At 36.6% G+C, this 15,848-nt stretch overlaps 2 protein-coding genes across 2 annotated transcripts; both read right to left on the bottom strand.

Moving 5' to 3' along the window:
* Positions 1-3,152: 3,152 nt before the first annotated feature.
* On the bottom strand, positions 3,153-5,079 carry LOC131320250 (cucumber peeling cupredoxin-like). The gene is made up of 2 exons (XM_058350896.1): positions 4,781-5,079; positions 3,153-3,608 (listed from the first exon to the last, which is right to left on the bottom strand). Exons 1-2 carry the CDS (start codon positions 4,956-4,958, stop codon positions 3,325-3,327), a joined length of 462 nt encoding a protein of 153 aa, XP_058206879.1. The 5' UTR covers positions 4,959-5,079; the 3' UTR covers positions 3,153-3,324.
* A 3,585-nt stretch (positions 5,080-8,664) lies between these two features.
* LOC131320249 (umecyanin-like) lies at positions 8,665-11,011 on the bottom strand. The gene is made up of 2 exons (XM_058350895.1): positions 10,621-11,011; positions 8,665-9,261 (listed from the first exon to the last, which is right to left on the bottom strand). The coding sequence occupies exons 1-2, from the start codon at positions 10,802-10,804 to the stop codon at positions 8,891-8,893; spliced, it is 555 nt and encodes a 184-aa protein (XP_058206878.1). The 5' UTR covers positions 10,805-11,011; the 3' UTR covers positions 8,665-8,890.
* Between the last annotated feature and the right edge of the window lie 4,837 nt (positions 11,012-15,848).

Here is a 15,848-nt window from a genome sequence, read left to right as displayed (position 1 = left end):
ATGATTGTTTTACTCGGCAAGCTCTACAAAGTGAACGTTTACGATCATCGGAAAAAAATCGAAGCAGGCCCCGCAAGGCCAGGATAGCACCCCTCAATCCCTCCACTCCTTACTCTTTTATTGACTCAAAACTCAAAATTTGAGTAAAAATCCTTAAAAAGGCTCCTCCACTCCTTACTCAAACCTATATTAAATACTCAAATTTGGTTAGATTCAAATCCTTACTCAAAATTGTGAAGGCAAATTTCACACTCTTATATATACGACTTTGCCATTAATGAAGTTTTTACTCATATTTATGTGTATTTATGTTTGGGTTTGAGTTTGCCCATTGAAGCGCACACAATACCAAATGAAGCTTTTACTCATGTTTTTATTCAAAATTTTTGAGTGAAAATTTGAGTAAGAGGTGGAGATGCACTCACTTAAAAAAAATTAGTGCCATAGAATTATTCTAGCCGAGTATTCTACAAAAATAATCTAGAACAGAACGTTTACGGTAATCACCAAAACCACAAAATCCCCTCTACAATCATTGAGACTTGGTTAGAGAAAATGAGCAATGCGTAACTAGGGCGTCTCCGACCTTGAAAGTTTGCTTGTTAGCCCAAGTGGAATACGCAATAGCGCCGCCGGAAGGAACTTTCCACTCTAAACTATCTCTAACGGTGTACTATGTCTCAGCTGCTGCTGCGCGCATTACCGCGACAGCTATAACCACCAAGCACCCAATAACTCCGAAGCAGCCGGCCATTTGTCTGTCAGTATCTCAATATGTTAATAGAAAAGATGGATTTGACAAGTGATGGTAATGTTGAGAAGTTGAGGTGAAGTAGGAGAAGTATTGAACAAAGTATGGGCTTCTATTCTGTTGACTGCATTTGTGGCTCCCATCCTCTTGTTCACTCACACACCTCCGTTGATAATCGAAGACAAAGTGGCCTCCAACTCCAAGCAGGGACGGTGCTAGGCGAGGCACGTGGGGTCACTCGCTCCCATTCAAACGCGCACCCCATTCGAAATTAAAATATTTTAAAAATATTTTTGTATAAATTAACATAATTATAAAAGTGTGCTAATATATAAATACACACACTTGCATTTATCTCAAAAATACACATATAGAACTAGTTTTATGAATAAATTCCATCATATGGTGCATTTATACTTGTTGTTTTATGAGCTGTTTATCTATTTGGATATATTCTTTCTTGATTTTTTTTATTTTTAACTGTTTGGGAGAAATATTTGCAATAAAGTCATTAACAAAACTAGTTTGATCATTCTAAAATTTGTCGAATGTTCATTTAAAACATACTTTAAAATTTTTGTTTGAGATTTACTGCTCATTTTTACCTAATTTAACTTAAAATACGTGTTATAAACTTTTGTAGCTAGTAATGCATGCCTTAATTTTGTACTTCCTTTGTCCCTTTTTAAGTGTCTTGCTTCGTAACTCTAACTTATTAAAAAGACATCATCATTATATTTTTTACATTAACTTTTTTCTCAATTTTCCCTACTTAACCATCATCATTACACTTTTACTCACTAACTTTTTAAAATGAAATATACTTTTTGGGACAAAATAGACAATGCACCAATTTTTACCCACTAACTTTACAAAATGGACACTTATAAAGGGACAACCAAAATGGAATACTGAACTCTAAATAAGGGACGGAGGGAGTACAATCTTATTGTGGTTGACTAAAAAAATAAACTTTCGCCATTATGATTAACAATGTGCCACCACTAAGCTATATTCCTGAATCCGTCCCTGCTTCCAAGTGGTCATTTGCAGCTGCACCAGTCCTTCTTCAGCAGCCATGTATGGAGTTATGGCCTTGTCTGGTGCGAGTGAGAATGAACAGGGCTACAGTTCTTCTTGTGCTATAAGAAGGGCCTTGGGTCTTTGTACAGACAGAGACCCTTCGTTATGAAAAAAAAATGAATGGTCTGTCATCATCATAATACTTATTAAAACTAACGGTAAGATGAATCTATTGCAATCAAAAGATTGTTAATGTCCAATGTACTACAGTAGTATATTTTTGGGGCAAAGTTAACTTTGAAAATTAAATGAATACTCTTGTCGCACACTTGTGTAGGCAAATGGATAAACAGGAAGGAAAGAGTGAGTGTACCATTTCGGATACGCCCTGCAGCTCAACCCCAGATGTAGCCTTGTGCCAAGACACCCAACATGGGGAAAATGGTGGGTCTCGATCCCCCATTATCTTGCACAGACAGCGAAAGAGAGAGCCAAAGAGGACAGAAAGAGAGACAGTGAAGGATATCCTAAAATCTCTGAATGAAAAAATTGAAGATTATATTTAACACTTACACATATCGGATTCAGTTGATTTTTCCAGGCTCATTCGGTTTTTTTTTTTGCTTCTATAAATTGTTTAACTGCTCGAATCATCAATATGAGACCTGGAGTGAGCCCCGCAGACCCGTCGATATGCATCTCGTCGGTGCGTACGTACAGACGGATTCTCTCTCTTCTCCTATCTCAAACCAATCAAGGGAAGGGGATCTTTTGAAACATTCCCTTTCTTTTGCCCCGGTCTTTTTTCCCTCAAAACGAGTATCCATTTTGTCAAGGGCTTGATCTGATGTGAACCACTCCAATGGTTCTTCATCCAATCGGTATTTAACTACCCATACATCCTAAAAGGTCATTTGATTTCAATCTATCTTCTCTTCCGTGACATTTGGTGGAAAACTTGTTTCTTCCGTAACATTTGGTCTCAAGTTTGGATCAAAATTCGGGGGCCAAAAACGGTCGCTTCTCTCGCCTCCCTTATAAGCCGGCTCTGAGGTTCATGCTTGGATATTTTTTCCTTTTGACAACTTTTCTTGGGGAATTTATAATTCCTTTATGTTCATACGGTTTTGCTAACCTCCGCCCGGCCACTAGGTGGAGGATAATATATAAATAATTTCAAACAAGTTTAGATATTAATACATATTTCACGGATATTAATACACTTTTACAAATATGAATACATTTTTTTTCGAATATTAATTCATCTTTCACCTATTATCCTACACTCTTTGAGTAGAGGCCAGAATAATCCTCTTAAAGTCGATAGCATTTGTGTTTTTATGACGTCTAAAATAGCTTAGCGATTAACCCCAAATCCTATTAAAAGAACGCTTCGTTGATCAATGCAGAGAGTACAGTAAACAAATCCCACAATCTGTAATCAATCAGATTACTTTATTACACTCGAATAAATCACAAAATTAAAGGTGTATAAACTGAATCCTAAAACCACTGGCAAGAAATCTGCTATAGATATAATGGACGCTGATTTACATGTGACTCATGAGAGAGACGGCCAGGGCGAAGAGAACCACCGAGAAGGCCCCGGCGGCGAGCGGTGAAGCGCTGTTGCCGAAGGTGATTTCCACCTTCTGGCCCAGATAGCAATGGGACTCGATGGTGCAGATGAAGTAGTGGGTGACGTTGGTATCGAGAGTGAAGTTAGCCGGGCTGGCGGTCTGGATCGTGCCGATGACGTTGTTCGCGGTGCAGTTGTCGAATTCTGCCTTGGTTGATACTCTGGCCACGTTGTGTGTCCCGGTCCAGTTGAATACTGAAAGAAGATAGAACACGTTAGGGCTGTTACTCGAAACCGGAAAATCGATCAAAATCGAAAAAATCGGATTGGATCGAATTTTTTAAACTGGTTGAATAATTTCGATCCGGTTCCGATTTATAAAATTTTATAAACCGAAAAAATAATTTCGATCCGGTTTATGCGTTTGAAAAACCGGTTGAAACCGGGCCGGTTATATATATATATATAGAGGCCGTCTCCCGTAAGAACCACCTCATTTTAATAAAATGAGGACCTCCCTTTCCCGATTGAATTTCGATGATCCGAGCCGCTCAATGTGTTCAGAACGTGATTTTAAGGGTACCCACGAGAAATCAGCAAAAAAAATGACCGGGAAGGGCTTCATCCGAGCAGTTTTTGTTTGTTTTTTATCGAACGGTTCAAACAAAAACTGCTCGGATGAAGCCCTTCCCGGTCATTTTTTTTGTCAATTTCTCGCGGGTACCCTTAAAATCACGTTCTGAACACATTGAGCGGCTCGGATCATCGAAATTCGATCGGAAAATGGAAGAAACGAGGAGGTCCGCATTTTAACTAAAATAAGGTGGTCCTTACGGGAGACGGACTGTATATATATATATATATATATATATATATATAAACATAGGGGAGGGGTTGAATTATGGATTCTTGGTTGATATTTTGTGATGTATATTGGTCTAATAAATATATTTATTATATAAAAATTGTTTTTATGGGCTTAATTATGTTTTTATGGGTTTTTTTTTTATGTATTGAGATCAAAATTGATCCTTTTTTGTTGGGCCCAAAAAAATGGGTTGAATTATAGATTTTTGGTTGATATTTTATGGGTTGAATTGTAAATTTTTTGATGTGTTGGGCCCAAAATATAACCCATGAATGAAAACCGGATAAACCGGACCGAAACCGGTTGAGCCGGTCGAAACCGGACCGGTTTATTTCAACCGGTTCCGGTTTCTAAAAATCTCAAACTGGATAACCGATTTCGACCGAAAAATACACCCAAACCGGTCGAAACCGGACCGGTATCACCCCTAGAACACGTCAATAATGGAACTATACCAAAAGTGTTTAAAAAAAAAAGTGTTTTCGTTTCCATTTTTGTACAACCATATACGAACAAGTTAATTATCGAGACTTGGTTATGGAAAATGAGCAACGCATACCTAGGGTGTCTCCGACCTCGAAAGTTTCCTTGTCGGCCCAAACGGAATACGCAATAGGGCCGCCGGGAGGAACCGTCCACCCTAAATCGTCTCCAACGGTGTACGTGTCGGCTGCTGCACCCATTACCACGGCGGCTATAACCGCCAAGCACCCAATAACTCCGAAGCGACCGGTCATTTGTCTGTCAGTGTCCTTCAGGTCGTCCCTGATTGTTTTTTTTTTTTCCCCTCGAGAAACTGTTTTACCTCAATCTGTCAACAGATTAATTAATAAAAGGATTTGACAACAATGACAAGTGATGGTAATGTTTGAGAAGTTGAGGTGTGGTACTTATAGGAAAAATGATGCTACAGGTATGGAAATGGAAATGGGAATGGAAACGCGGAAGTATTCAACAAAGTGTGTGGGTTGTTTTTTTCAAAACAGGCGTCTAGGCAAGACTTTTGGGAGTTCTAGAGACTGGGGACTATATTCTTCTCTTTATCTGTTTCTTGGACCATCGTACAAGCTGAAAGGGGTACACAGTGGAACGCAAGGAAGGAATTGGAGGAGGAATGAGCCTAAATTTTGAAAAGAAAAGAATCATGCACGTCTAGGTTTGGAAAATAAACTTGGTTACTTGAGATTAGTGTTCTAAACGTCGGCTGTCTAATCTAGACATTAGACCGCTGCGTAGAGTCGGGCGTCTAGTTCCCGCCTAGGCGCTAAGCGCCCCTTTCCTGCCCGACTAGCGCATAGTGATTTTTAGAACATTGTTTGAGATTAAATTGTTTCAGACTTTATTAAAAGCTCGTTTAATGTCATTTTATTACATATAAGCTAATTTCCTTGGGCCGATAATATGAATGGCATAGATACAGATGTTTACCAACTGGGCTAGTTCAGTTGGGCAAAACTTTTGCATCTCACTTGGAAGTTAAGAGTTTAAGTTTCACACCTACGTGTAGGTGTTCATTCCCTTTGTATTTGTTGGGATTATTTGTTCCCTAATGGCCGGGGCTTATATTGGGGTGGGTTTATAGCTAGTGATTGTGATTCTTTTGATGGGTTTATTTATCTTGTTGATTGAATTATTAGGCTTGATTATTTCGTGTACTCTCACACATAAGTGTCCCGTAGTTTGTACTTTGTAATTCATACACACGATGTAATGATACGAATGTTTAATTCTTGCACTTGCGCACATGCTTCCGCATTTGAAATGCCCTGCCATTTAGGTGGGTACAGTGGAGGGGATATTTGGTTTTAGCATTCCAGCACAAATTCAAGTAATCATCAACTTCTCTATGAAACATTGTTCTTGCTGTTCCTGCTAGTCAACGTTTGAATTGGTTCCCGATATCAGTTGAGGTGCGAGTAAGTTCATCCGGCTGAGTTTTTTTTTTTTTTTTTGAAAAAACCATTTGTCTTTTTGGCTCCATGGTACGATGAATATCAGCCTCTTGAATTGAGCACGCGCGGCATGATCATTTGTTTTGATTTGTGTGACATTTTTTACCCTGAACAACTTATGAATTTTACTGGGGAAATAGTAATAGGTGCGGTTCTGGGGATACAAGTTTTGGGCTCAATGCAAATAATCGAAGCCGTTCAATTTATTTAAAACATATTTTTAAAAGTTATACCTTGTAAAATCAACTCATTCGGATATCGGTAAAGACTTTATCGACATATGTCCATAAATTTGACAGGATAAAAACTAAACAATCAATCAAGCCTGTAGCATATCCGAATAAATTGATTTTCTTCACAAACTCTTTCAAAATACAGATTTTAAACAAATTGAACGGCTTCAATTATTAACGTTGGGCTCCGATTATTTGTGTGCCTCGGAAAGCTATACAGAAAATAAAGACACGCAAATATTTATATGGCCGGAACAATCAGAAACACTTTATAGAATTCCGTGATGCCATTGTGCATGTGTCCGGCCTCCTCCAGACTTGTGCAGCTCCTTTCAAATCAAATTGTTGGGGATCGTGAGATATTTGAGCAATTATGGCTTCAAATAAATAATGGAGTACCATGTTGAAAAAGTTGAATAATAATGGCCCACAGACTCGAGAAAAATAACAAACGAAATGAAAACGAAATTCTAAAGAGTGACATAAGACTGCTCTCATGGTGATACAAAAATACTAGTATTACCCATCTTCTTTGCTTACGGACGCAAGATGGAATCAAGATTTTACCTTAGCAGTGGCGAAATGTATATTAAAAAAATTTAGTGATAGTGAAACTATATAAGTTGGGCATAAATTTTTTTTACATATAATAATTGTATTTTCTAAAATTCTTATCGTGGCGATCGCCTCCAATAGACCTCCCGGTCCCATCCTTGGACAGTTGGATGGACAGTTAACGAAATGCAAATAGGTTAATTATAAGTATAATTAATACTAGATCTTATGAATTCAAAGGGTCGTAAAAGCCTTATTTATTTATTTTATTATATTAGACTTCAGTGTTTCTATGACAATCCAATTAATTAAGGAAACACAGGTGCGATTATCTTTTGGTGATGAGAAGAGTCCCTAAAGAGCAAATTGAACTCCCATGGATTTTGAGTACATCCCTAAAAGAGCAAATTCTCTCTGCCTACAAATCATCTTCATGTCACAAGATCGGTTAACCCCTCATGGACGCAGCCGCACGGTCGGGGATCAGCACAAAGCAAACTATTCTTTGGTCTTTTAATTACTAGTCTAGAGATCTAAACCTCATGGATGATTTTGTCCTTGAAAGCCCGAGAAAGATCCCATGCAATCGACATCGACCCTTCGTTCTCAACTTTCCATTTTGATTGATGGAGGTGACGAGTTTAGGCTTGGAATAAACAACAATAAAAATAAAATAGTTGGCCTTGGTTTATAAAAGACGATAGATTGTCCTGAGCGGGGTTGGATTCAGTTCAATTTGTTTGGATCAGTTTAATCTATTTTTTGCATCTGAACCGTTCAAAAGTATTTTGAACTGTTCAAATTTATTTTTATTACAAAATACCCAAAACACTCCGAACAAATCTGAGTTCGGATGCAAAAAAATGGACTAAATTAGTCTGAACAAACTAGACTAGATCCGTCCGGGCAGGGCAGACAAGACAACTAGGGCATGCCGCCCTTTAGACATGAGCAGATCTCTTGCAGACTATGGAAGACAAAAACATAGTAATTGACGATGAATCAACTATTCATAAGAGATTATAATTGGGATTCTCGCAAGTGAACAATGTGATTGGTTTTTCAATATTAGTGAAGAGCACGTTAGCTGACACGGACACCTATATAATTCGATATTTCCGAAACCTTAGACTGAGTAATTAGTGTTAAAGCAACACAATCATCAGCACAAAATAAAAGGCCCGGCTGGGCATTTTTCATGATCAATAAATAAAAAAAAGCACAAAATAAAAGGGTTCTACCTTTTACCCAATACACAATATCGCTAATAAGATTCATAAATGTCACCTTTTAGCCATGCATTTCCCTCTCCACTTTGGCAAATTGGATTTTTACTGTAAAATCACAGAGTATTCAGACTATATTGTCAAACCTGAATCTCCATTTGTCTGGTGCAAATCCAAACAAAGATTTGATTCATTGCGGCGTTTCGGTATTTTTTATTATCTGTGAAAAAGTCAATGTCACTAGAGTCCTCTGCTCTCAGCACTCGAACTTCTAATTATCTCTCTTAGATTTTTTTTTTTTTTTGTGTGGATAAGTGTCTCTCTCCCCTCTTAAATGTTACTAGTATTTTCAAATATTTTTGAAAGATACATTCGTATTTGCGTTCAAGCATGGACACGTGTATGATGTGACTTAAATAACATTAATTCACACTTATATATATATATATATATATAAAACCATGGATTAACACCAAATTACAATAAAATCAGCTTTATTAGCACAAAATCTCTAGCAAAATTGCGCACACGAAAACTAAAAACAAAAAATATAAATACATAGAATAATCACCGTGTCGTCTAAATTCACCTCGGCTGTGGTCCGATCCAGAACCACCACACTCAAAATCAGAATCTGAACCACACATCAATTATATCTATATTACTAGTAGTTACTATAAAGTTTTTACTATTAAGTATCTAGCTAGTGCAACATAGCTAAAACAATCGAGAATAAGGTGATCATAGGCAAGGCGGCAGTGGCGAACGGCGTGGCGGCGCTTGAGGGCGGGGGAGGAGAAGAGGTGGTGCCGGGTGGGGGAGGAGAAGCGGTGGTGGTGCCGGGCGGTGGCGGGGTGGAAGTAGTGGTACTGGCGGTGACGTTGATGGCTAACTTCTGGCCCCCGTTGCAGTGAGACCCAACAGTGCAGATGTAGTAGTGCTCGCCGGCTGTCGATAGGGTGATGTTGGTCGGACCGGTGGTTGCGAGGGTAATGGTGGTAGTGCTGGTGCAGCCTTCGTACGCCGTCTTCGACACCTCCGCCACGTCGTGTGCTCCGGTGGCGTAGTTGAAGACTGTACAAATGAAAAGTACGTAATAGAAAGGTGAATAATGTTATACAAACACAATATATATGGAAAAAATAAATTATAATCGTGGAATGCACTCTAAAAGAAAATACTTTTTGCGTTCCGAAATTTTATCTCAGTATGAAAAGTCTTAAATATTCTAGATTAAAAATAAAGTGTTTTCGTGCATAATGTTTTAAATATGTTTGCACCAATTTAAAAAAGAATTGAAATCTCTATAATTTGGCATAAAAACTTAAAAAATTACGTACGAGAATTACTTATTTTTTGATCTAAGCCCTTTTCTTCTTTTTTTTTTGTCTAAGCCTCTCTCATAATGAACTAAGGCCCCATTTCTCTAAGAAAAATAAGTACTTATTTTTATTTTTTTAAATTAAAAATAATGTATTATGAAAGAATGATCTGTCTCGTAAAACAAAAAATAAATACTTAAAAATAAGCACTTTAACGAACAATATCTTGAACAGATACAAATACGCTATAGTTGCATTCAATTATTGACCACAAAAGCGACGTCCGGTTTTTTTTTTTTATCAGCACAAAAAAAAAAAAAAAAGGACCTGTTTGGTGGGAGAGCTTTCTCGCAGAAATATCTCAAGGAATAGTATTTTTCCTTTGAGTAATTGCGATATCATAGATTAAGCTCCTTCAGCCTAATTTTTTGGCAACATTTTAGCGAGGCCTTTTTGGTTATTTTTTCTTTATTTGGACTTAAATTTGGATCAAATTTACATCACAACGTTCGTCGTAATGAGAGAAAAGAAAAGACTCTTTTTCGTCGTCTTACACAGATTTTTTTGACTTTAATCTATATTTTTATACTTTTTTTTATTTCTCTCATCAAAACAAACGATGAGACCTAAAATTTTGACCCAAATTTAGTTGTAATTAGGAGAAATATTTTTCCAAGTTCCCAATCCAAACAAGGCATAAGAGTTTTTTTTTTTGGTAAATAAGGCATAAGAGTTATGAATTATGTGTTGGATGATGCTATGGTGTCTCCGGTCATTTTGGGGACACCATAATTTTTGGCATAATTTTATCATTAGGAGCATAACTAAAATCAATTACAAATATAAAAGAACCCAAATAAGGCATAACTAAGGAACATCCAAAAAACTAATCAAGGCGTAACTAAACCCAACCAAGGCATAACAAATAAGTTATGCCCTGTTATGGTTTTGGTTATGCTTTGCTATGGTTCTGTTATGCTTGTAATGAGTTTTGGTTATACTCATAATGGTTTTGTTATGTCAAAAGTTACGGTGTCCCTAAAATGACCGAAGACACCGAAGTCATTCCCTTATGGGATTTCATGTTTAAGAAATATTACACAGTACTTACTGAGAAAGTCGCCGACGGCGAAGGTTTGTGCGGCGGCCCAAGTGACATATTCTGCGGAGCCGCCGGATGGAACGATCCAACCCGAGGTGCCAAGCACCACGTGCGAAGTCTCTGCCTCCGAGCCCTGCAGGAGAGCAGCTGCCAACATGAAAGAAGCAGCAAACAATTTCAATTCAATCGCCATTGCCTTTTGTGTGTTCTTAGTGGTCAGGTTGCCCCTGCTCTCTCTCTCTCTCTCTCTCTAGATTTGAATAAGTAGTGGAATGGTGAGAGAGACTGGGGAATAAGGGAGTGTGAGGTGGGGATATTTATAGAGAAAAGTTAAAGAGCGATTGGTTTGTTCACATAGTTGGCCGACATTGATCTGGACTCCACAAGTTAGAACGAGTCCGATGGAATTAATTTAGAATTGGGAGTAATACATTAGATACATCTTTGAGAATTCATGTGTACACGGGCCTTCCTATATAAGGGCGTCCGCACTGTGTTAAAGTGCAGACGTCTTCCTTTTTTTGATCCAATTTCAATGATTCGAGCTACTCAATGTGTTCAGAACGTGATTTTAAAGGTATTCGTGAGAAATCGTTCAATGATCCGGAAAAGGAAAATCCGCACTTTGCTGAGTACGAACGCCCTTATAGTAAGGAGAGTACTGTTCATGTGTATGGTACATGAAGAGTTTATGTATGTTCGATTTATGTTCAAGGTATATGTATTTTGTATCTTGATGTGTGTATAGAATTTAAGGGTCAAGAGTCCGTTCTGCTAAGAATCTTATTTTTTAAATATTTATTTTTTATTTTATGAGACATGTCATTCTCTCACAATACATTACCTTTAATTCAAAAAATATTTATTTCCTTTAACGGAACGAGTCATTAGTGTTATTAATGTATGGAGTCTAGGTGTCATATTTGAATTTATTTATATTATCTATGTTTGCGTACTTGACTAGATATATGATATGAGAGTTCTGTAAATATAGAGATGTTTGAGTTAGTTTGTAATATCTTAGGCCATCCACAGTTGCATAATCAAAAACAAATTATTTTTAAAGTTAACAATATTGGGGTAAAAGATAGCTCACAATGGTATAATCAAACTTAACAACATTCTTAGAAATAATCAAATTTTGGATTTTGGATAACCAAAACTAGCAACCTTTTTCAATAATCAAAATTTGTGGATCTTACACCACATAAGTTAACTGGTTCTAAAATTTATGTACACGCGTGTTTCAAATGGTATTTTCTTCTCATTTTCTTCGACTGCTCTATATCTCATTTTCTTTTTCTTTCCCTCCAAAAGTGAAGCTCATATCTTTCAATCATTTACAATTCAACTCATTGTCACCGGATTAAGGTATTTTACTTTTTTTTTTCATTTTTTAATTCTTTTTCGTTCCTCTTATTGTGGTTGAGTACATGAAGAACTTTGCATTCTTTTACAAATTCAAGAACACATCTGTTTTTTTTTTTAGTACATGATTTTTTTACCAAATTCATAATATGAGAGAAGGAAGTCACCAATTTCTTCTCCAAAATTAAGGGAGAAAATCGATATATTTTTGTCAAAAAAAAACTGTAATGGAGGGAAGTGATCAATGGTGGAAAACATTTGTCGCCGCATTAAGGTATTTCACTTTTTTTTTCCGTTTTTATTTTATTCTTTTTTCGTTCCTCTCCCTGTGGTTGAGTACATAAAGAACCTTACATTTTTTTACAAATTCAAGAACACATCTGTTTTTTTTTTTTTTTAGTACATGATTTTTTTTCCAAATTCATAATATTAGGGAAGGAAGTCACCAATTTTTTTCCCAAAATTAAAGGAGAAAATCGATATATTTTTGCCAAAAAAAAAAGTGTAATGGAGGGAAGTGATCAATGGTGGAAAATACAAGGGGAGAGGGAGTGAAATTGTAGTGTATCCCTTATTTTAGTTATGGACTAGAAGTGATCATTGTGGACCTCAACTTTGTTAAATTTTGCAACCTCTTAAATGGATAATCAAAAGCTGACGTATCAACTTTTGGTTATCCATTTTTGATTATGCCAATGTGGATGGCCTTAGTCAACTTCAGAAAAACATAATATTGTCAAGTGTTTAGACATGTGTGATAACCTTCAGGGTATACATCTCCTTTTTATATTCTTTGTTATTCGTTGTGTCCTACACACGCTTAGAGCATCCGCATTGTAATAAGCAAATGGATCTGAATAAGCAAATTTAACAACAATGTTCAAAAAACACCCAACATTGTAATAACAAAAGTGATAAGTCTTTTAGGAAATAACCAAATTTCACCTATTCCATAACTAAACTTAACAACTTTTACCAATAATCAAAACTCAATAACCAAACTCAACAATTAAACTCAAAACTCAAAAACACCCCATATTGGAATCGTCTCATCGAGATGAATAATTTGGTGTGGTCGGGTGCGTGATTAAAACTCGTTTGCGATTGGACAATTGTGCATTGTATATTATGGGATTTGTTTTGGTTAGGGATACAAAAATAACCAATGTAAAGGTAGAGGTTGTTAAGTTTGATTATGGACTAAGTAATAAGCAAATTGGTATGGATAAGCAAACTTAACAACAATGCTAAAAAACACCTCACATTGTAATAAGCAAAGTTACAAGTTTTTTAGCAAATAATCAAATTCCACCCATTTCATCCAAACTTAACAACTTTTACCAATAACCAAAACTCAATAACCAAACCCAATAACCAAATTCAAAACTAAAAAATTAAAAAACACCTCACATTAGAATCGTCTCATCGAGACAAATAATTTGGTGTGGTCGGATGCGTGATTGAAACTCGTTTGCAATTGGACATATGTGCATTGCGTATTGTGGGGGTTTTTTTTATAGGGATACAAAAATAACCAATGTGGAGGTCAAGATTGTTAAGTTTGATTATGAGCTAAATGGATAATCAAATGCTGACGTGGCACATTTTGATTATCGATTTTGATTATTCCCATTGTGGATGCTCTAAATAGATAATCAAATGCTGACGTGACACATTTTGATTATTGATTTTGATTAGTACCATTGCGGATGCTCTTATACTATTATCCTTGATTGGTAGTTACTGAGTATTTTAACGTATTCTGCTGTGCTCCTCAAATATAGTAAAATATCATTTGCTCTCGTTTCTTGTACAGTACGTTTTTCTATTAAGCCCTTAACGAATTGAAATCTTCTATGAGATGATCTGTTCTTCATGTGATCTTTGATGTGATGTACTCTAAAACGAGACCGAACACGGCTTCAATCCAAACCGTCTATTCATTAAGTCTCAATTTGTATCAAGTTGATGCAAAAAATCAAGTTTACTGGACATATGTATTTGTTAGAACGAAAACATATTTGTCACAAAAGAAATAAACATTCAAATTCTGACCGCTTAATTGTCTTCGGTCAAATATGATTAGAGCAATCTTCCTGATCTTCGATCAACTTTGTTTCTTACATGGATGCTAAACACACAGAGACCTACTAGACAAATGAATGGGATCATGGAATAAGACTGTGGTAACTCTCATTTTGCATCACATGAAACGATCTTTCTATAGCTATATGCCAAAAACTTTTAAACCTAGCTATAATAGGATTCCAAATTTTTTCGATTCAATTTTTTTTGTGTGTGTGTGTCCACATTTGAATTTGGAACACAATTGAATTTGGAATAAATTAACTTTTCCAAGATTTTTACAAAAAGTCAAATCTTAAAAGGACATGGAGTTGAATTTGGAATATATTCACTTTTCATGATGTTCCACCTTTTTCTTGATAACTCTGGTATTCATGCCAGTTTCCACGCACATCGATTAATTTTAGGGGCCCAATCACATCCCTTACTTGCAGAGAGCTTAGTAAAAGCTGGAGCAAATATCTCGTACGTACTGGCCCAGAAGAGTCAATAAAATTCAAAATGTTTCGAATCTGAGACCTCAGGATGGAATAAATCTCTGAAAGTCTCAGGTCTTAAGCACCGACCAACCCATTGGGGTGGTGTTCCACCTTACATTGTTGCCATGTCGTCCAAAACATGAATTCTACCAAAGCAGTTTTTTTTTTTTGAACAGACCAAAGCAGTTTATTTACCTAGATTTATGAACAATTTTTTTACTTTTTACTTTTATCAAACTTCACGTGACATATACTTAGCTTTTAATTGGAATTATAAAACATCAAATGCAACTTCAAAGGGGTAGATGGGTGATTGTGACAACGAATGTGAATATAGGACCCCCAAAAAGAAACTGGGCCCCACAGAGTTACCGCGTTTTTCTCTTTCCGGGAAAATGTCCTGATTTCCTACGCGAGGCCTTACCGAACCTCGGTGGACTTTTGGGAGGTGTTGACTATTCATCAGCATTTGCATTATTATCAATAGAACAGTACCCTCAGCCAGACATACTTTAATTGGTTGGTGGATTTACTCCCGATATAATTGATTAGGATTCGATTCTTGGGTTAGGCCGTCATAATTTTGTGTGTGTGTGAATCTAGTATCGCCGTGAATGGTCCGCTTTTTACCGGACCGAGAATGGAATTAGTCGAGATGCGCGTATACTGGTCTGGATGGACAACCGGACCTTTGAGGAAGAAAAAACAGACCCTCAGCCGCCTTGGTTATTGGTTCCATTTGGGAGCCTGAAAACAATGGTAGCAATGATATCTCTACCCACTTCTTGATTTTGATTTCTCTCCACTCCTTTTTCACACGTCTTTTTCTAGACTTGTTAATCGAACTTCGGCTTTTATAAAACATGCCAAGATTTCCGTAGTTAACCCTACATTACTAGGTATTATTAAAATGGGTAAGAGAATACGATCGTTGAATGACAATCCTTTTTAAGATTGATTAAGCTAGATTTAATTCTAATCCCGAAGAGATTGGCCTGATGATCAAAACTTAAGACTTAAAAAGGTTAGATCTCTCTTAAGATCTTATATTTGAAACTTCTAAGGTGCTACAACTCCTTCAGAGTAAGTTCACGCAGAACTTTGCTATAACTTCAATAGAGATCTTTGCAAGTGGGCTTGTGATTTGTCTCCCAAAATTAGTTGAGGTGCGCGCAAAATGACCCGGACACCTAAATTATCTATAATAAAAAAGCCGACTTTAATTCGTAGCCTAACGTCAGCTACACGAAGAGTACAACAACGAGAGGAATTAGAATTGATAAGTATATATAAAAATCTAACTTG

This window comes from Rhododendron vialii, chromosome 3a (genome assembly GCF_030253575.1).
Source record: "Rhododendron vialii isolate Sample 1 chromosome 3a, ASM3025357v1".
NCBI classification, from domain to species: domain Eukaryota; kingdom Viridiplantae; phylum Streptophyta; class Magnoliopsida; order Ericales; family Ericaceae; genus Rhododendron; species Rhododendron vialii.
This window is presented reverse-complemented; position numbering and strand designations above follow the sequence as displayed.

Excerpts from the sequence above, each read along its gene's own strand:
- LOC131320250 (XM_058350896.1), bottom strand. The coding sequence starts at position 4,958 with ATGACCGGTCGCTTCGGAGTTATTGGGTGCTTGGCGGTTATAGCCGCC. Across the intron at positions 3,609-4,780 it reads CGAGGTCGGAGACACCCTAG|TATTCAACTGGACCGGGACA; the intron begins GTATGCGTTGCT and ends ATCTTCTTTCAG.
- LOC131320249 (XM_058350895.1), bottom strand. The coding sequence starts at position 10,804 with ATGGCGATTGAATTGAAATTGTTTGCTGCTTCTTTCATGTTGGCAGCT. Across the intron at positions 9,262-10,620 it reads CGCCGTCGGCGACTTTCTCA|TCTTCAACTACGCCACCGGA; the intron begins GTAAGTACTGTG and ends TCATTTGTACAG.